At 44.2% G+C, this 21,346-nt stretch overlaps 1 protein-coding gene across 1 annotated transcript; it reads left to right on the top strand.

Moving 5' to 3' along the window:
* Positions 1 to 1,454: 1,454 nt before the first annotated feature.
* LOC106543294 (secretory carrier-associated membrane protein 3) lies at positions 1,455 to 14,409 on the top strand. The gene is made up of 9 exons (XM_087705134.1): positions 1,455 to 1,599; positions 5,291 to 5,368; positions 6,845 to 6,973; positions 8,090 to 8,210; positions 8,297 to 8,425; positions 9,755 to 9,914; positions 11,690 to 11,791; positions 11,960 to 12,077; positions 12,585 to 14,409. The coding sequence occupies exons 1-9, from the start codon at positions 1,459 to 1,461 to the stop codon at positions 12,729 to 12,731; spliced, it is 1,125 nt and encodes a 374-aa protein (XP_087561260.1). The 5' UTR covers positions 1,455 to 1,458; the 3' UTR covers positions 12,732 to 14,409.
* Positions 14,410 to 21,346: the final 6,937 nt, after the last annotated feature.

Genomic DNA, 21,346 nt, shown 5'->3' with positions numbered 1-21,346 from the left:
TCTTTTAATTTCTTTAGCTGCCGTCCCCATCTGCGGTGATCTTGGAGCCCAGGAAAATAAAATTGGACACTCCCTCCATTTCTTCCCCATCTAATTTACCAGGAGTTGAGAGGGCCGGATGCCATGATCTTTGTTTTCTTCACGTTGAGTTTCCAGCCAACTTTGGCACTCTCCTCCTTCGCCCTCATCAAGAGGCTCTTTAGTGCCTCTTCACTTTCTGCCATTGGAGTGGTATCTAATAGTAGCCGAAATAGCAGATGAGCCGAGTTGGAAGGGACCTTGCAGGTCATCTAGTCCAACCCCCTGCCCAAGCAGGAGACCCGACATCTGCTGTGGAAGAAGCAGATAATATAAAACAATTAAAACACTTTTAAAGCAGAATTTGTGGCAAAATAAGCCTTTCCACTGCTACCCCTCATTAAACCAGGTTCTGGGACATTGATACTACTACTATTACTATTACTACTATTACTACTACTACCACTACACTACTACTGCTACTACTAATAATAATAGATATTTATGATACATTTTTGAATGTTCAGTTGACTGAGTTTCATGTTTAATGAATAAAATATATAATAATTTAATTTATCATTTAATTTATTATTTATTATTTTATTCCATTATTGCTTATTGTCTATTATTTATTATCCATTAATTTATTATCTATCATTTTATTATTTATCATTTTATTTCATTTATTCTGTCATTTATTATTTATTATCTATCTATTATCTATTATTTTATTTTATTTATTGTCTGTCATTTATTATTTATTATCTATTCATTTATTATCTATTATTTTTTATTTTATTTTATTTATTGTCTGTCATTTATTATTATCTATTCATTTATTATCTATCATTTATTATTTATTATCTATTATTTTATTTATTATTTTATTTTATTTATTGTCTCATTTATTATTTATTATCTATTCATTTATTATCTATTATTTTATTTTATTATTTTATTTTATTTATTGTCTGTCATTTATTATTTATTATCTATTCATTTATTATCTATTATTTATTATTTAATTTTATTTATTGTCTGTCATTTATTTATTATCTATTCATTTATTATCTATTATTTTATTTATTATTTAATTTTATTTATTGTCTGTCATTTATTATATATTATCTATTATTTTATTTATTATTTAATTTTATTTATTGTCTGTCATTTATTATTTATTATCTATTTATTATCTATTATTTTATTTATCATTTTATTTTATTTATTATTCCCCCCCCCCCCGCCCATTGATACGGAGAGAGGAAAAAACGGCTTCTCCGGCCTCGCGCGGACTACGTTCCCCGTCGCCCCTCGCGCGCGAGGCACACGCCCTCCTCCCCTCGCGACGTCACGCGCGGCCGCCGCCCCTCCGCCGGTCACGCGCATGGGAATCCCCACCCAGCTCGCGGGGGTGACGCAGCCAGGCTCGGCCGGCCAATGAGCGCGGAGCGTCTCCTGTGCGGGCAGCGGAAGGAACGGCCGTCGCGGAGGGAGGGGAGGCAGCGAGGGAGAAGAGCGGGCATGAGCCAGAACGGAGGGGGGAACCCTTTCGAGGGAGACGCGGGGAATCCCTTCCAGGTGCGTAGAAGCGTGGGAAGATTTGGGGATGGGGGGGTGGGAATCCCCTGGGGTGGCTCTCCAACCCGGGGTCCCCCCCCCCTCCCTCGCTTGCTCATCCCCAGCCTGGCTTCTTCCCCCCCCTCCGCCTTCCTTCTTGTCTCCCCCCCCTTGCTCACAACAACAACACCAACAACAACCCTGCCAGGTAGGCTGGCTCCAGGGAAGGCGAGGGGATGGGTGGTAGGGGCTGCCCAGCCCCAGGGATTTCTTTTGGGTTGGGAGTGAAGGGTGGACTGGAGATGGGAGGCCAGGCCGAGCCTTGGCTGGCCTTGGATCAGAAGGAAATGAAAGGAGCTCCACGCTGTGAGAATGGGAAGCCCAAGGTTCTAGTCCTCAGGGAAGGGAGGGCACAGCATGAAAAGAGGATTGGCCCCTTTGAAGTGTGTCCTGAGGGATGTTAGAGAGCCCAAATGAATGGGGGAAAACCCTTCCTTCCTTTTCTTCTTCCTTCCTTCCTTTTCTTCTTCCTTCCTTCCTTTTCTCTCCTTTCTCTTCTTTCTCTGTTTTTCTCTCATTTCCTCCCTCGCTCCCTCCTTCCTTCCTCTTCTTCTTCCTTCCATCCTTCCTTCTCTCTCCTTTCTCTTTTCTCTTCTTTCTCTGTTTTTCTGTTTTTCTCTCTCGTTTCCTCCCTCGCTCCCTCTTTCCTTCCATCTTTCCTTTTCTTCCTTCCATCCTTTCCTTCCTTTTCTTCCTCCTTCCATCCTTCCTTCCCTTCTTGAGCAGGGGGTTGGACGAGAAGAACCCCAAGGTTCCTTCCTTCCTTCTTTTCTTCTTCCTTCCATCCTTTTTCTCTCCTTTCTCCCTGTTCTCTTTCTCTGTTTTTCTCTCTCATTTCCTCCCTCGCTCGCTCTTTCCCTTCCTTCCTTCTTTTCTTCTTCCTTCCATCCTTCCTTTTCTCTCCTTTCTGTTCTCTCCTTTCTCTCTCTCTTTCTCTCATTTCCTCCCTCTCGCCTCCCTTCCTTCTTCCCTCCCTCCCTCCCTTCTTTTGTTTCCACCAATCTTTAGCTCAATCATAGTTTGGCAAGTAAGCCACCATGGAGCCCAACCCACACAAACCACCTTTAAAGAAAATGAGCCAAGCTGGTCAAAATATTTATATTTATCGGGAATCTAATTCTGTTTCTGCTTTGCTGGGTTTCAGCTTAATTTGCCTTGGAATAACAAACCGGGCCATCCGCTGTTTTATTGGTTCTACTCCTTACGAAGCAAAAAGAGAAGGAGAATTAGCAAAATTTTGCCTTTTGCTAAGAAGATAAAAGGGTGTTTATATTTATCGCGCAATCCCCTCCTTTAACTGCACAGGACAAAACTCTTATTTGGCCAAAGTCATTTGTGATTTTGGTCCCGTTGTGGGTAATAACAAATTTATTTTTAAAACTCTGGGAGGGCATTGAAATCCCATTTGTTTCTTTGTTAAAAATTGAGACGTTTCACATAATGTTGCTTTTTTGCATCTCTCTTTGCTTTCGTTTTGGCCTCTTTTGAAATACTCTGGTTTCTGAAAATAATCACAGATCTTGCTTCCTGATTTGAAAGCCAACAGAGATTTGAGCCCCCTATTTTGGGAAGAGGGGAAGGGAGAAAGAGAGTGTCGAAATAATCTTTCCCCAGCTTATTTCACAATAAATAGACAATGAATAATGTAGCTGACCTTGTTAGCAAGTTAGGTCTATTTAATGGGGTTTTGTTTTGTTTTCTTTTGAGTAACATGCAAATAAAATATCTTAACTTGTTTTTAGAGGCTTTGGTTTGGAGGAAAAACAAACTTTTAAAAAAGATTTATCCAAAAAAGTCCTATGAGCTGGACATGGCCTGGATGCGGCCTCCCTTTTCAGGAGCAGGCTATCTTATCGGCAGCTTAGAGCAGGAGTCACCAATCTTTCGGATCTCGGACCACTACATTCACAATTTTAAATCCCACGGACCGCTAATATAATCTGCCTAAGGACCGGCTGGGTGGGCATAGCAAGGTCATGTGACTGGGAAGGGAAGGCGGCCCTCAACTTGAGTGAAAGAGAGAGAGAAAGAAAGGGAGAGAGAGAGAAAGAAAAACAGAGAGAGACAAAGAGAGAAAAACAGAGAGAGAGAAACAGACAGAGAGAGAGAAAGAAAGAAAGGGAGAGAGAAAAAACAGACGAAAGAAAAACAGAGAGAGAGAGAGAAAGAAAAGAGAGAGAGAGACAGAGAAAAAGAAAGAAAGGGAGAGAGAGGGAAAAACAGATGAAAGAAAAACAGAGAGAGAGAGAAAGAAACAGAGAGAGAGAAAGAAAGAGAGAGAGAAAGAAAAACAGAGAGACAAAGAGAGAAAAACAGAGAGAAACAGACAGAGAGAGAGAGAAAGAAAGAAAGGGAGAGAGAAAAAACAGACAAAAGAAAAACAGAGAGAGAGAGAGAAAGAAAAGAGATAGGGAGAGAGAGAGAAAAACAGACGAAAGAAAAACAGAGAGAGAGAAACAGACAGAGAGAGAGAAAGAAAGAAAGGGAGAGAGAAAAAACAGACGAAAGAAAAACAGAGAGAGAGAGAGAAAGAAAAGAGAGAGAGAGACAGAGAAAAAGAAAGAAAGGGAGAGAGAGGGAAAAACAGATGAAAGAAAAACAGAGAGAGAGAGAAAGAAACAGAGAGAGAGAAAGAAAGAGAGAGAGAAAGAAAAACAGAGAGACAAAGAGAAAAACAGAGAGAAACAGACAGAGAGAGAGAGAAAGAAAGAAAGGGAGAGAGAAAAAACAGACAAAAGAAAAACAGAGAGAGAGAGAGAAAGAAAAGAGATAGGGAGAGAGAGAGAAAAACAGACGAAAGAAAAACAGAGAGAGGGAGAAAGAAACAGACAGAGAGAGAAAGAAAGAAGGAGAGAGAGAAAGAAAAACAGAAAAACAGAGAGAAAGAGAAACAGAGAGAGAGAGAAAGTAAGAGAGAAACAGGGAGAGAAACTGAGAGAAGAAACAGGAAACGATATACATCAAGGAAGAAGAAAGAAAAAAAAATTGAAATATTTAAAGAAGCAATTTTTGGTTTCCTTTGCAGCTGTTAGAAACCTAGTTAATATTCAGTTTTCCAAAATGACAGAACCTAATTCGCCTTTTCCCAGCACTTTTTAAGCAGTAAATCTCAAAAATTGTCTGTTCATTTTTCTCCTGGTTTTGGCAAAAAATCCCTCAAGGGTTTCCAAACTTTTATGAAAGTGATTATTTTTTGCTCTTTTGCTAATCAGGCCAGTAGTCCGTTGAGCCTCATATTTGCAATTTCTACCTTACCTTCTTCACAATCCATGGTGTGTATTTCTGCATTTCCCCCCCCCCCCGACTTTTTGCGTTATAATGCAAAGGAGACAGGGGTTTTAAATGGTGGTTAATAAATAAAATAATAGACTCGCAGCGATTCCCACGTAGAAAACTCTCTACGAATGAAATCTGAATGCCTTTGGATCAAATCTGAAAAGAGGCAGTCCAATTCCTCCTAATTTGCGGGAGAAAAATATTTGGGGGGAGCAAAGAAGGGAAGGTTGAAAATAGGGATTTTGCAATTCGGCTTCAACATGGAAAGAGAAGAGAAACTTGGGTTGGTTTCTAGGTAGGTGTGGTACAAATATAAATAAATTTTCTTTTTTTTTTTAATTTAATCACATCACTTTCTTTTTTTTTTCCTTCTAAGGATCCGGGCATAATCCAGCACAGGCCAAATACGGACTACGCTACCCTGGATGTATATAATCCTTTTGATAGTTCGGGGGTGAGTCAATTGCTCGATCTTTTGGGGGAATTGAGGAGGGGGGTTGCTGTGTTTCCATTTTGCGGGTGTTTTGGCTTTCAGTGGAGATAGCTTGTCGCAGCTCCCTCTCCAGACTTTCAGAATCTGCATTCATGAATAAGATAGATAATAAATAAAAGAGAGAGAGAGATGAAAGGTAGGTAGGTAGGTAGGTAGATAAAGACAGAGAGACATAGGGATGGGTGGATAGTGAATAGATGGGTGGGAGAAAGAGAGAGAAGGGGATGGATGGATGGATGGATGGACAGACGGATGGACGGACAGACACATAAATGATATAGGTAGACAGATGAACGGACAGATAGATGATAGCAAGCTAAAAGAGAGAGATGGATGGATAGAAAAGATGGATGGATAGAGATAGATAGGTAGATGATAGATGATAGATTAGATAGAAGAGACAGAGAGATAGAAAATAGATATAGATAGAAAGATAAGATAGATAATAAATAAAAGAGAAAATAGATATAGATAGAAAGATTGATAAGAAATAGAAGAGAGAGATAAAAAATAGATATAGAAAGATAAGAATAAATAGAAGAGGGAGAGAGAAAATAGATATAGATAGAAAGATGATAGAATAAATAAAAGAGAGAGAGAAAATAGGTATATATAGAAAGATAACATAGATAATAAATAGAAAGAAAATATAGATAGAAAGATAAGATAATAAATAGAAGAGAGAGAGAGAAAATAGATAGATAGAAAGATAAGATAGATAATAAATAAAAGAGAGAGAGAGAAAATAGGTATAGATAGAAAGATAAATAATAAAAGAGAGAGAGAAAATAGATATAGAAAGATAAGATAGATAATAAATAGAAGAGAGAAAATATAGATAGAAAGATAAGATAATAAATCGAAAAGAGAGAGAGAGAAAATAGATATAGATAGATAAGTTAGATAATAAATAGAGAGAGAGAAAAAAATAGATATAGATAGATAGATAATAGAGAGAAAATAGATATAGATAGAAAGATAGATAATAGAGAGAGAGAGAAAATAGATATAGATAGGTAGGTAGATAGAGACATAGAGATAGATAGAATTGTGATTGTGGTTATAGATCAAGCAGAAGTGGTATTCTTCCAGTTTGGACCAGTTTGACCGAACTGGTAGTGGAAATCGCGGCTAGTTAATAAGAGAAAGCAGGAGGAATTTGGAATGCCACCTGATTTACAAGAAGTCCTCCACTTAACGACTACAGTTGGAAACAGAATGTCCCGTGTTAAGTAAGTTGATTGTTAAGTGAGTTGCGTTCTGAAGAAATTTGAGATTTCTCTCTCTCTCTCTCTCTCTCTCTCTCTCTCTCTCTCTCTCTCTCTCTCTCTCTCTCTCTCTCTCTCTCTCTCTCTGTCTCTGTCTCTCTCTCCCCCCCTCTCCCTCTCTCTCTCTCTCTCCCTCTCTCTCTCCCTCTCTCTCTCTCTCTCGGAGCAGCTTCCCCCACCATTCCAGCCCCCGGCCTCGGCTCCCACCATCCCCTCTGTGCCCACAGTTCCTGTCTCGGAGTTGCCCAAGAAAAACAACAATGCGGAGCCCAGAAATTACGGCTCGTACGGGACTCAGGTAAGGGGAGAGGGAGGGAGAGAGAGCACATTCTGGAGAGGTAAAGAAGGGGAAATATTGGTAGAAATAGACAGGTCTATTTGGTGATAAAATCGGGGGGGAAAATTGGGGTGAAATTGGCGGTTTGGTCTGGTGGGGAAGGCTTCAGACTATAAACTAGGAGACGGTGAGTTCTAGTCCCACCTTTAGGCATGAAAGCCAGCTGGGCGACTTTGGGCCAATCACCAGGAGATGGTGAGTTATAGTCCTGCCTTAAATAGGAAAGCCAACTGGGTGACTTTGCGCCAATCACCAGGAGACTGGGAGTTCTAGTCCCGCCTTAAGACAGGAAAGCCAACTGGGTGACTTTGGGCCAATCCCCAGGAGACTGGGAGTTCTAGTCCTGCCTTAGACAGGAAAGCCAGCTGGGTGACTTTGGGCCAATCACCAGGAGACTGGGACTAGTCCTGCTTCAGCCATGAAAGCCAATTAGGTGACTTCGTGCCTCTCACCAGGAGATGGTGAGTTCTAGTCCTGCCTTAGACAGGAAAGCCAGCTGGGTGACTTTGGGCCAATCACCAGGAGACTGGGAGTTCTAGTCCCGCCTTAGACAGGAAAGCCAACTGGGTGACTTTGGGCCTATCACCAGGAGACTGGGAGTTCTAGTCCCGCCTTAGACAGGAAAGCCAACTGGGTGACTTTGGGCCAATCCCCAGGAGACTGGGAGTTCTAGTCCTGCTTCAGCTATGAAAGCCAATTAGGTGACTTCGTGCCACTCACCAGGAGATGGTGAGTTCTAGTCCTGCCTTAGGCATAAAAGCCAGCTGGGTGACTTTGGGCCAATCACCAGGAGATTGGGAGTTCTAGTCCTTCTCTCTCAGCCCAGCCCTTGGTTATCTGGAAAATCGGAGAAGGAAAGAGCATGAGTTATGCTCACTCCCTTGACTGACTTATGAAAAATAAACATGGGATAAAAATAATAATAATAATAAAAAACTAGACTTCCCCACTCCGATGCTTTGCAGTTAGTTTGACGCCTCCAAGCTGCCTTGAAGGGCACCCGGGAGCTACCCTCCCCTGGGCCAGTAGGTGGCACTGCAGCTCCACCCAATCATTCCTCCTGTTTTTTCCAATTAGGAAGCGGCCACCGCGGCTACGGCCGACCTCTTGAAGCGCCAGGAAGAGCTGAATCGGAAAGCCGAAGAGCTGGACCGGCGGGAGCGCGAGCTGCGAAACGCGGCCTTAAGCAGCGGGACAGGTACGGCGCGCTTTTCCGCACACCACCCCCCAATTCCCCCGCGCCGAGAACGGCGAAAACCCACCTTTTCCTTTCTGTGTTTGCAGCCAGGCCGAACAACTGGCCCCCCCTGCCCTCCTTCTGCCCCGTGAAGCCTTGTTTCTATCAGGATGTTTCCGTGGAAATCCCCGTGGAATTCCAGAAAACGGTCAGCATCATGTACTACCTCTGGATGGGTAAGCAGTGTCTCCAGCCTTTCGTCTTCTTCTTCTTCTTCTTTTTAAAATGATTTTACGTGCCAGCAGTCCTTGACTAGGGACGCGGTGGCTCAGGGGCTAGGACGCTGAGCTTGTCAATCGGAAAAGGTTGGCAGTTCAGCGGTCCGAATCCCCAGCGCCGGGTAACGGAGTGAGCTCCCGTTACTTCTCCCAGCTTCTGCCAACCTAGCAGTAGGAATAGCAATAGGACCTAGCAATAAGGAATAGAATAGAATAAGAAATAGATTAGAGCAGTGTTTTTCAACCTTTTTTGTGCAAAGGCACACTTTTTTCATGAAAAAAATCACGAGGCACACCACCATTAGAAAATGTTAAATTTTTTTAACTCTGTGCCTATATTGACTATATATAAAGTAATTCTCCCACAGCACACCTTACACTATGTCACGGCACACTAGTGTGCTGCGGCACAGTGGTTGAAAAACACTGGATTAGAATAGAATAGAATAAGAAATAGAATAGAATAGCATAGAACAGAATAGGAAATAGAATCGAGTAGAATATAATAGAATAGAATAGAATAAGAAATAGCATAGAATAGAATAGAATAGGAAATAGAATAGAATAGGAAATAGAATAGAATAAGAGAATAGCATAGCATAGAATAGAATAGGAAATAGAATCGAGTAGAATAGAATATAATAGAATAAGAAATAGAATAGCATAGAATAGGGAATAGAATAGAATAAGAAATAGAATACCATAGAATAGAATAGGAAATAGAACAGAATAAGCAATAGAATAGCATAGAATAGAATAGGAAATAGAACAGAATAAAAAATAGAATACCATAGAATAGCATAGAATAGAATAGAAAATAGAGTAGAATAGAATAGCATAGAATAGAATAAGAAATAGAATAGAATAAGAAATAGAATAGCATAGAATAGAATAGGAAATAGAATAGAATAAGAAATAGAATAGCATAGAATAGCATAGAATAGAATAGGAAATAGAGTAGAATAGAATAGCATAGAATAGGAATGAAACAGAATGGAATGGAATAAGAACTAGAATAGAATAAGAAACAGAATAGAATAAGAAATAGAAGAGAAGAGTTGGAAGGGACCTTGGAGGTCTTCTAGTCCAACCCCCTCTGCTTAGGCAGGAAACCCTTCGCCACTTCAGGCAAATGCTTATCCAGCATCTTAAAATAAGATTAAGTTAAGATCACCTGAGTTTTCATTAGGGGCTGGCCTGGTCCTCCCTCACTCACAGTTGCTGACCTGTGCTTTCTTGTGTACTAATCATCGTTGTTGTTGTTGTTCTTATTTTAATTTTTCACAGCCAGCACGGTGGCTCTTTTCATCAACTTCCTGGCCTCCCTCGTCTGGTTCTGTGTGGATGCCACGGGTGCTTCCGGATTCGGCCTCTCCATCCTCTGGGCCTTGATTTTCACGCCTTGCTCCTTCATGTGCTGGTATCGGCCCATGTACAAAGCTTTCCGGTATGGCGGCGTTGCGCCTCTCTTGCGTCACTGCGCCTGGGGTTAGGAGTCGGCCCTGGCTCAGATCAGGCTTTGAAGGGAAAGGGGGGGACGAGGTGGCAGGCTAGAACTCACCAGGAGACGGTGAATTCTAGTCCCACCTTAGGCGTGAAAGCCCAGCTGGGTGATTTTGGGGCCAATCACCAGGAGACGGTGAGTTCTAGTCCTGCCTTAGGCACCAAAGCTGGCTGGGAGAATTTGAGCTAAGCACTGGGAGGGAGTGAGTTCTAGTCCCGCCTTACATTTGAAAGATAGCTGGGCTGATCTCCGTGAGTTCTAGTTTAGAGCTTAGAGCTGAAAGCTGGCTGGGTGAATTTGGGCCGATCGCTAGGAGAGGGGGAATTCTAGCCCCACCTCAGGCGTGAAAGCCAGCTGGGTGACTTTGAGCCAATCCCTCCCTCTCAGCCGAACCCACCTCACAGGGTTGTCGTGGTGGGGAAAATAGGAGGAGGAAGGTGTGTTATTGTTTATATTCACTATCCTGAATTATTTCTAGACATAAAAGTGTGATGCTAATACATTAAAAATAAAATCATACAGGTGAGTAATGTTTGTTTTCTTTCTCTCTCTCTCACTCTGCCTCCCTCCCCTCTTCTCTCTCTCTTCTCCCCCTCTCTCTCTTCTCATTCTCCCTCCCTCCCGCCTCCCCTCTTCTGTTTCTCTCTCTCTTCTCTCCTCTCTCCCTCTCTCCCTCTCCTCTCTCTTCTCATTCTCTCCCTCCTGCCTCTCTCCTCTCTTCTGTCTCTCTCCCCTCTCTCTTTCGCTCTTTCTTCTCTCTCTCTCCCTCGCTCCCTCTCTTCTCATTCTCTCTCCCTCCCGCCTCTCCTCTTCTGTTTCTCTCTCTCTTCTCTCCTCTCTCCCTCTCTCCCTCTCCTCTCTCTTCTCGTTCTCTCTCCCTCCTGCCTCTCTCCTCTTCTGTCTCTCTCCCCTCTCTCTTTCACTCTTCTCTCTCTCTCCCTCGCTCCCTCTCTTCTCATTCTCTCTCCCTCCCGCCTCCCCTCTTCTGTTTCTCTCTCTCTTCTCTCCCTCTCTCCCTCTCCTCTCTCTTCTCATTCTCTCTCCCTCCCGCCTCTCCTCTTCTGTGTCTCTCTCCTCTCCTCTCTCGCTCTCCTCTCTCTTCTCATTCTCTCGCCCTCCTCCCTCTCTCCTCTCTCTTCCCTTCTGTCTCTCTCCTCTCTCTCTTTTGCTCTTTCTTCTCTCTCTCCCTCGCTCCCTCTCCTCCTCGTTCTCTTGCCCTCCCACCTGTCTCTTCTCTTCTGTCTCTCTCCTCTCTCTCTGTGTCTCTGTCTCTCTCTTTTGCTCTTTCTTCTCTCTTCCTCGCTCCCTCTCCTCTCTCTCTCCTCTTTCTTCTTGCTCTCCCTCCCTCGCTCCCTCTCCTCTCTCCTCCCCTTCTCTCGCCCTCCTGCCTCTCTCCTCTCTTCTGTCTCCCCTCTCTCTTTCGCTCTCTCTCTCTTCTTATTCTCTCTCCCTCCCGCCTCTCCTCTTCTGTTTCTCTCTCTCTTCTCTCCTTTATCACTCTCCTCTCTCTTCTCGTTCTCTCTCCCTCCTGCCTCTCTCCTTTCTTCTGTCTCTCTCCCCTCTCTCTCTCTTTCACTCTTTCTTCTCTCTCTCTCCCTCGCTCCCTCTCCTCTCTCTCTCCTCTTTCTTCTTGCTCTTCCTCCCTCGCTTCCTCTCCTCTCTCTTCTCTTCCCTCTCTCTCTCTCCGTCCCTCTCTCTTATCTCTCCTTCAATGCCAGGAGTGACAGCTCTTTCAACTTCTTCGTCTTTTTCTTCATCTTCTTCGCCCAAGACGTGATGTACGTCCTGCAGGCCGTTGGGATTCCTGGTTGGGGATTCAGGTAAGGGGGGGGGGGCTCCTAAGCGGAATCTGGTCAAGTGGGTTGGCGCCTAGATCCCAGGCGCATCTTCGTTTTTCCGGTCCTGAATTTGGATAGTGAGCAGATCAAACGTAGCCCTGTCCTTCCTCCAGAGAAATTTTGTATTTTCTCCATTTTCCTGTCTTCCAGCGGTTGGATCATCAGCTTCGTCGCTCTCAGACAAAACCCAGGGGTGGGCATTTTCATGATCCTTGTTGCCGTGTTGTTCACCGTCGTCGCCGGGCTGGGCATCATCATGTTGAAACGGGTGAGTAGAGCAGAAAGCATAGGTAGTCCTCGACCTACGGCCACAACCGGGCTCTTAAATTCCCGTGGCTAAGCGAAACGTCAGGCGTTAACTCAGGGTTGTCCCATTTTACGACGTTTTTGGCTACGTTCCCGAAGTGAATCGCTGCCGTTAGCTGAGTTAACAAGACAGTCGTTAAGTGAATCCGGCCTCCTCCGGCTCATTCGGAAGGTCACAAAAGGGGGGTCACCCAACCCCGGGACAGGGCAACCGTCATAAAAAAGAGTCAGTTGCCAAGCGTCCGAATGTTATCATGTGACCATGGGGATGCTGCAACGGTCGTAAGTGTGAAAAACGGTCATCGGTCCCCCAAACATTTGTAAATCGAGGACTACCTGTATTTGATACAAAATTTGGATCGGTTCTTCCTTTTCCATCTCGGACGAGCCCCCGATTTCTCGCGCCCTCGTATTCCGCAAAATCCAGCATGTCCAATTTCCCAGCCAATTTCCCTCTCTTTTCTCACAGATCCACTCCCTTTACCGCCGCACCGGCGCCAGCTTCCAAAAAGCCCAGGCCGAATTCGCCGCCGGCGTTATGTCCAACCAAACGGTTCGCACGGCGGCGGCCAACGCCGCAGCCGGGGCAGCCGCCAACTCGTTCCAGGCCCCCTAAAGGAACGGCGACTTGCAAGTTGTCATCGGTTGGCCGATTTCGCCGGGACTCCTTCACCGAAACGGAAACCCACCCACCCCCCTCAAGTGCACGGCCTTGCCCTCCTGGGGGGCAAAAATTCCTCCCCCCCCCGCCCCTTTTTGTGCAGATTTCAGAAGCTTGCGATCTCGCGACGGATCCACCCCGCTCCGGCTGCACTAACGTGAAGCTCACCGATCCCTCGACGCGGCTTGGCTCTTCTCTTTTTCCGCCCGAAATTGACCGAGGACTCAGCTGCTGTTTCATCCCTGCTTGTGACTCCTCCGATTTACCCAAGCCGGGAGGAACGGGGGTGGGTGGGTGGGTGGGGGGGTGTCTTCCCTTCCTGCTTGTACGCCCCCCCCCCCAAAAAAATTGGCTTTTCTCTTTCGCCTTCAATCCTGTACTCGGCTCGCGATCGGAGCTGGTTTTCCCGAAATTTAAGTTTCCTTTCGGCCCCGATTTCCTGCCAATTTGGCTAAGCCGAGCATGCCGCCCCATTCATGCGCTCCTCCTCCTACTTGAGACCGTTTTTCTCGACCCTTAGCGTCTTTTAAGAAGCGTGGACTTCAACTCCCAGAATTTCCCTCCCTCCCCTCGGCCTCGGCTGGCTAGGGAATCCTGGGAGTTGAAGTCCGCCCCCCTCTTAAAACTCCCACCCTTGGGATACACCCACCGACGTTCATTAATCAGTAGAATTCTGCTCGACGTAAGTTGAAATCCAGAGGGGCTTTCTATGATGCTACAACCCGAAGCTTAGGTGGCAACTTGTAAGGAATGGCGTGGACGTCCACTCCCAGAATCCTCCCTGGCTGGGGAATTCTGGGAGTTGAAGTCCAACCTTCTTAAAGTTGCTAAGATTGAAAAAAAAAACCTCTGTTTTAAAAGTTTGTTTTCCCTTTTTTCTCTTGTTTTGATCGATTCTGCCAGTGCTGGCCACTGGGAGATGATAATTTCCCTTTTTTTGGCATTTTTGTTAGCGATGGGAATAATTTTATTTGGCTCAAAAGCCACCTCTGGCCTCTACGATCGCGTTTCGGCCCCCTCTGTGGTGCCTTTTATTTTATTTGGGGGTGAATCTCTTTTTTTCTTTCCTTCCTTCCTTCCTCCCTCCCTTCCGCCTTTCTTTCTTTCCTTCCTCCCTCCCTCCCTTCTTCTTTCCTTCCTTCTTCCCCCTCTCCCTCCCTGCCCCTCCCTCCTTTCTTTCCTTCTTCCCTCCCTTTTTCTTCTTCCCTTCCTTCCTCTCTTCTTCCTTCCTTCCCTCTCTCCCTCCCTTCCCTCTCCTTTCTTTCCTTCCTCCCTCCCTCCTTTTTGCTTCTTTCCTCCTTCCCTTGCTCTTCTTTCTTTCCTCCCTCCCTTCTTCCTTACCTCCCTCACTGCCCCTCCCTTCTTTCCTTCCTTCTTCCCTCCTTCTTCCCTTCCTTCCTTCCTCTTTTCTTGCTTCCCTCTCTCCCTCCCTGCCCCCTCCTTTCTTTCCTTCCTCCCTCCCTCCTTTTTTGCTTCTTTCCTCCCTCCCTTGCTCTTTCTTCTTTCTTTCCTACCTCCCTTCTTCCCTCCCTGCCCCTCCCTCCCTTCTTTCCTTCCTTCTTCCCTCCCTTTTTGCTTCTTTCCTCCCTCCCTTGCTTTTTCTTCTTTCTTTCCTTCCTCCCTTCTTTGTTCCCTCCCTCCCTGCCCCCTCCCTCCTTTCTTTCTTCCCTCCCTCCCTCCTTCCTTTCTTTCTTTCTTTCTTTCTTTCTTTCTTTCTTTCTTTCTTTCTTTCTTTCTTTCTTTCTTTCTTTCTTTCTTTCTTTCTTTCCTTTCTCAGCCCAGTCGAAGTGAAACGGCTGTTTTTGCCGGCGAATATTTTCTCCGATTGCCCCGAAATTTTGAGAATTGGGACATCGAAAGCGAGCAGAAGTCTTAAACTCTCTGACTGGTCCTCTTTTTTTCCCCAGAGCCCATCCGAAGGGAGGGGGAAGCGGGAGGATGGACGGAGGCACCCCCCCCCCGGTTTAATTTTGCAATGTATGGGGGGGCGGGATGGGGTGTCCTTCGATGTGTTTGCGATTTGGGAATGTCTGTCTCCCAAATTCTACATCTCCAGAGTGTCTCTTTTTACTGTGTGTGTGTGTCATCCTGTTCATTTGACTTGTTGCCCCCCCACCCCCAAAACCGACCTGATGCGCCCCCCCCCTCGTCTCCCCTTGTCGGTATCTGAAAATTCAGACCCTCCACCAAGGTTTTCCCGCGTCTTCCCCTCTTCTTTGATCCCCTAAGGATTTGTGGGGTTCCCCGCCCCCCGTTCTTCGTGCGTCTGTCCATGTGCAAATGCAATATTCCTCCCCCCATGGCCCCCCTCCCCATTTGTTGTCGTTGTTATTATTATTATTTGCTGTGCCAAGCGCAAGACAGAAGTATGGAACTTTATTTAAGGAATAAAAACTACATTTTATCTCGCTTGGTTTTCAGCCAGTTGTGGTTTTCCTGGCGGAGGGAGGGTGGGGGGAGAGAAGATGGCTTCTAGCGGTCAGAAAGCTTCGAAAGACCCTCAAAGCTAATTGTGGTTTTCCTGGCGGAGGGAGGGGGGAGAGAAGATGGCTTCTAGCGGTCAGAAAGCTTCGAAAGACCCTTCCTCAAAGCCAATCGTGGTTTTCCTGGCGGAGGGAAGGGGGGGAGAGAAGATGGCTTCTAGCGGTCAGAAAGCTTCGAAAGACCCTTCCTCAATTTTTGATGCTTCGTCAGGATCGGTTCTTCGCGGGAGGGCAGATGCTTGGAGGGCCAGACGCGGCCGAGATGTGATTTAAGAAAGCCTTAATATCTCAACATTTCCTCCCCCTTGCATGTAATCCTCGATTTACGACCACCTTTGAGCCTGTAGCTCCCATTGGGGTTGTAAGTCGAGGACTATCTGGGTAATGAAACATCGATCAAACAAAAAAAAAAAAGCTAACTTTTTAAAAACAGATTAGCGGAGTTGGAAGGGACCTTGTAGGTCATCTAGTCCAACCCCTTCGCCAAAGCAGGAGCCCCCCCCACACACACACCAGGGATGGTTAACCTTTTTGGTGCCGAGGACCCAAAGCGCGGGCGCGCACACAAGCGCTCTCCGTGTCCCCCATGGCACGCATGTCATAAGTTCACCATCATGCCCCCTACACGCTTTCTGACAACCTCCGGGCGTACCAATAATTCCACCAATTAAAATTCTTTTTTCTCTCTTTTTTTTAAAAAAAGATTTTTTTTATTGCTTTTATTACACACACAAAGAAAAAAAAAGAATCATCTTTCCTTACATCTTGTAGAAAAGCGTTTTCCATTGGTACAGATCCGTTTCCTGCGTTTCTTCCACAATCATTACCGATACGTCTTCCAAATTAAGTTGTACATTTTAGAATTTATGTATTTTACTATCTCTGTACTTGATTACAGTTACTTAAACTTGTTTTTTTTTCCAAAATCATTTATATTTAAAGACACAACCACCTGCTCAATGAGTCTGCGCCGAGGTGGCGCAGTGGTTAAATGCAGCACTGCAGGCCACTTCAGCTGATTGCTATCTGCAGTTCAGCGGTTCAAATCTCACCGGCTCAAGGTTGACTCAGCCTTCCATCCTTCCGAGGTGGGTGAAATGAGGACCCAGACTGTGGGGGCGATATGCTGACTCTGTAAACAGCTTAGAGAGGACTGAAAGCCCTATGAAGCGGTATATAAGTCTAACTATTGCTATTGCTATTGCTAATAGAATAGGAGAATATAGAATAGAATAGAACATAGAAGAGAAGAGAGAAGAGAAGAGAGAATAAAATATAGAATATAAAATAGAATAAAACAGAATAGAAGAGAGAAGAGAATAGAGAATAAGATATAGAGTATAGAATAGAATAGAGCCGAGGTGGTGCAGTGGTTAAATGCAGCACTGCAGGCTACTTCAGCTGACTGCAGTTCGGCGGTTCAAATCTCACCGGCTCAGGGTTGACTCAGCCTTCCATCCTTCCGAGGTGGGTCAAATGAGGACCCGGATTGTTGTTGGGGGCGATATGCTGACTCTGTAAACCGCTTAGAGAGGGCTGAAAGCCCTATGAAGCACTATATAAGTCTGCTATTGCTATTGCTACCATAACTTTACATCTTTATAACATATTCTAAAAGAGAGTGAATTAGTAGGATATCTAACATTCCCTCCCCTTTCTCCCCCCCAACTCACAAATTAGCGCTTCTGTCCGAATTACTTTTACTAGTACAACACACCTGTATATATCATTAAATATTATCCATCGACATTTCCTTATTATTATTGTAGTTAACTAAAAATTGTTTACTATTTATCTCACCTCTCCTCTGTTCAGGCCCAAAAGAGATTATACCTTTATAACCAGCTCTCAACAGAAATTTATCAATAAGATGTATAGGTCTTTTCCCTAATCCCCAAATTGCAATTAATATCCAGTTTATTTTACTAATTAAGGTTATCCTTTCATTGTTGTTATCTTGATTAATTACATGTTAACAAACTAAACATTTAGAAAATTCTTTTTTCTCAATGTTCACACAGCTGATGACTTCAACTCAGTTTTTTGCCCTTCCGCTGTAAAGTAACACAACAGGCTCGGTTGTTAACAGGAAGGCACACCCCTCTCGCCCGAGCAATCTAGGTTGACCTTAGTTAAACCAAGTTGCACGAATGCCTTGCCAAAACCTTTCACAAATCTAGTTAAAAAATACTGGGCTCCATGAGGCATGCAGGGAGCTTGCTAGTCCACCAGAGGGCGCTGATGTTTTTTAGATCCAGGATTACATTAAGAGAAATCTCCAAAAGAAAACACACAATTATTTATTATAAATTCACATGGCTTTTCCTACACCGATCCCTCGTGTGAATAATTCATGGGGATGACTGAGCCGGCGGCATATCCCAGCTCCCAAATAATCCAGCGACCGAATGGAAAGAAGGTTTTAATTTTTAAAAAAACACATTTTCTTAATTCTGGGTTTCCGTGAGCAAAAGTTAAGTTTGGCTAAAAAAAAATACAATTTGGAGGAGGGGAAATGGGAATGAAAAAGTATCGTCCCCAACGAGGCTTCTCTAATTCGTGTTAATAATTTCCTTCTTTGCTGCTTTAAAAGAGACTCGTAAACGCAGCCAAATTGAGTAAAGTTTAAAATATTTTGCTTTTTTTCACTTCTGTGTTGATTGTTCTCAAGTTAGCCTTTTTTTGGGGGGGGAATTATTACTGTAGCAGTTAGGTGGCTAAAAGTAGGGCTAATAGGAAGAGGAGGGGACAGCTCCCATTTATTAAGTGAAAACATGTTTTGCTGCCAATAGGAATAAAACGCAGCTTTTGTTGCGGATAGAAATGTCGTTGCAAAATGACATTTCGGAGAAACTGAAAGCAAAGGGAAACGTCGGTTTAAGGAGCTCGGGGTGACTGTGAAAAGAAAGTGGCTTTTTTGCTGGGCCCTGTTAGAAATTCCCATCGGCTGGATTTAGCCGCAGAGCCGAAAAGATGGAAGAAATTGGCAGTGTCTCTCGTTCCATTAGCGAAGAGACCTCGCGGGAAACATTTCCCCAGCTGGCTGCTATCCTGCTCAAGACTCCTTGGTGGATCAAAGAATCCACTCACAAGGTTTTGTTTCCAAGCTTAACAGAAGGATGGCAATAGGACCCCTCTGGAGATAGATAGGTAGAGAAAGAGCTAGGGAGGTAGATAATAAATAGATAATGATTGTTAGATAGATGAATGGTTGATAGATGTATGTATGATAGACAGACAGACACAGACAGACAGAGTAGATATAGACAAGACAGATTAGATCTATAGGGGATGGATGGATGGATGGATAGATGTAGGTAGGTAGGTGTTATAGATGATAGACGAATAGATAGGTTGATGATAGATAGATAAATATAGATTATAGATGATAGATAAATATAGATGATAGGTAGGTAGATCTAGATTAGATAAATATAGATGATAAATATAGATATATGATAGATAGATAGATAGATAGATATAGATAGATAGATAGATAGATAGATATGTAGATAGATAGATATAAGATGAATAATCTTATCCATCTGTCTCTAATCTATCCACAATAGATATAGAGATTATAGCTCAGATAGATAGATAGATAGATAGATAGATAGATAGATAGATAGATAGATAGATAGATAGATATTAGAGATGATAGATAGATATTAAAGATGATAGATAGATAGATATTAGAAATGATAGATATTAGAGATGATAGATAGATATTAGAAATGATTGATAGATATTAGAGATGATAGATAGATATTAGAAATGATTGATAGATATTAGAGATGATAGATAGATATTAGAAATGATAGATATTAGAGATGATAGATAGATAGATAGATAGATAGATAGATAGATAGATAGATAGATAGATAGATAGATCGGGATGGATGGATGGATGGATAAATAGATATAGATGATAGGTAGATGATAAGTAGATAAACATGGATGATAGATAAATATGGATGATAGATCAATCAATTGATCAATAGATGTAGATGATAAGTAAGTAGGTAGATATAGATAGATGATAGATAAATAAGGATTATAGATGACAGCCAGAGAGAGAGAGAGAGAGAGAGAGAGAGAGATGATATGTAGGTAGATATAGATGATAGATAGATAGATATGGATGATAGATATAGATGGTAGGTAGGTAGGTAGATAAACATAGATGATAGACAGACAGATACGTAGATATAGATGATAGATAAATATAGATGATAGATAAATAGAGATAGGATAGGTGATAGATAGATAGATAGATAGATAGATGATAGATAGATAGATGATAGATAGATAAATAGAGATAGATGATAGGTGATAGATAGATAGATAGATGATAGATATGTTTGATGTTTTAGCCTCCAATCCCCTCATCCTCTTTGTTGCTCTTCTCTGCACTCTTTCTAGAGTCTCCACATCTTTTTTTACATCGTGGTGACCAAAACTGGATGCAAATATTCCAAGCGTGGCCTTCCCCAAGGCCATATAAAGCGGCATTCCCCCTTCGTGGGATCTTGTTGAAAACTTTGAAAAAATTGGATGGAAGGAAGGAGGCAAGAGATTGCAAAGCAGTCTTTAAAGGGGGGGGGAAAGGAGGGGGGGAAGCACATTAAAAACACCCGCCTACTTCCTACCTCTGTGGAATAAGATCAATTTGCTACGTCTCTCTTCTCCCCCCCCCCAGTTTTTTTTTCCTGTTTTGTGAAACCAGCTTGGAATGGGGGTCACATTTCAGGATTGGGGCCGGAGAACTACAGCTCCCAAGATGCAGCAGGGCAGTGTGTGTGTTTGTGTGTGTGTGTGTGTGTTTAAAAATATATATATTATTTTTTTTCCCCCTTTCCCCTCCCTGCAGCATCAGGACCAGGCACGAGAAGGATGCAGGCACTTAGCAAAAAAAAAAAAAAAAAGGGGGTGGAGCTTAAGAGCATCTCTGGCTTGGAGCGTTCCTGCAGCCGCGCAGAAAGACTCCGCCCCTTCTGGGTAAGGCTGCACCCGATTTTAACTCCTCTTTGGGGCCCAGGAAGAAAAAAAAACAGGGGAAAAGGGGGGGGGAGAAGGACAAAGGTGGGGATTGATTTTTTTTCAGGGGGGGGGAGCCTGTTGGTTGGAGGTGGGGGGGAGCTTTGTTGGGGTGGGGGGGAAAAGGCTGCGTTTTTTTGCTGCAAGGGAGAGAATTCAAGGAAGGGCTGCCTTGAATTTTAAGTTTTTAGGGGGGGAAAGGTTTGATAACCCCACCCTCTTCCCCCCCCCTACCCAACCCCCTGGCCTCTTTGCCCCCCCAAACAAGAGAAATTGAGAATTTCTTCCTGGAATTTATAGGGATCTCGGGGGTCTCCCACTGGGATTGGGGTTTGGGGTGCCCCAATTCCAGAGCTCTTCCCGTCCCCCCCCCCACCGCTCCTCTTTGCAAGTATCCCCCCCCCACCAAACACTGGGGGGGAAGAGGGAGGGGACAGACTCCCCTGGCTTCCTTTTGGGATGGTGAAGAGCAGCAAAAAATAATAATAATAATAATAAATCTGGACCACAAAGTTTCTTTGGGTGACGGCACGAAAACGGGGATTTTAGCAAGCTCTCTGAGAGCCCTTAGCAGCTACTGCCACCCCTCTCTCCCCACCCCCCTGTTCTCTCCCCCCCCATACACTGTGTGGATGACTGACTACAGATGTTTGCCAGCTGTGGGGAGGAGGGAGAGGAAGGGAGAGTGAAGGAAGAGCAATGGAGATGAAGAGGAAGAGAAGGAAGAGGGAAGGAAGAAAGGGGAGGAGAGGAGGGAGGGAGGAGAGGCAAGGAAAAGGGGGAGGGAGGGAAGGAAGGAAACGAGATAGAGATGGAAGGAAAGAGGAAGAGAAGGAAGGAAAGAAAGAGAGGAGGAGGAAAGGAGAGAAGGAAGGAAGGAGAGGGAAGGGAAAGGGGAGGAGGGAAGGAAGGAAAGAAAGAGAGGAGGAGGAAAGGAGAGAAGGAAGGGAAAGGGAAGGAGGGAAGGAAGGAAAGAAACAAGATAGAGATAGAGATGGAAGGAAACAGGAAGGGAAGGAAGGAACAGAGGAGGAGGGAAGCAGAGAAGGA

Source organism: Thamnophis sirtalis, unplaced genomic scaffold, assembly GCF_051295495.1.
Source record: "Thamnophis sirtalis isolate CommonGarterSnake01/CBP01778 unplaced genomic scaffold, rThaSir2_p1.2 scaffold_2, whole genome shotgun sequence".
NCBI lineage: Eukaryota > Metazoa > Chordata > Lepidosauria > Squamata > Natricidae > Thamnophis > Thamnophis sirtalis.
Note: the sequence above shows the minus strand (reverse complement) of the source record. Positions and strands in the feature narration are given on the sequence as shown.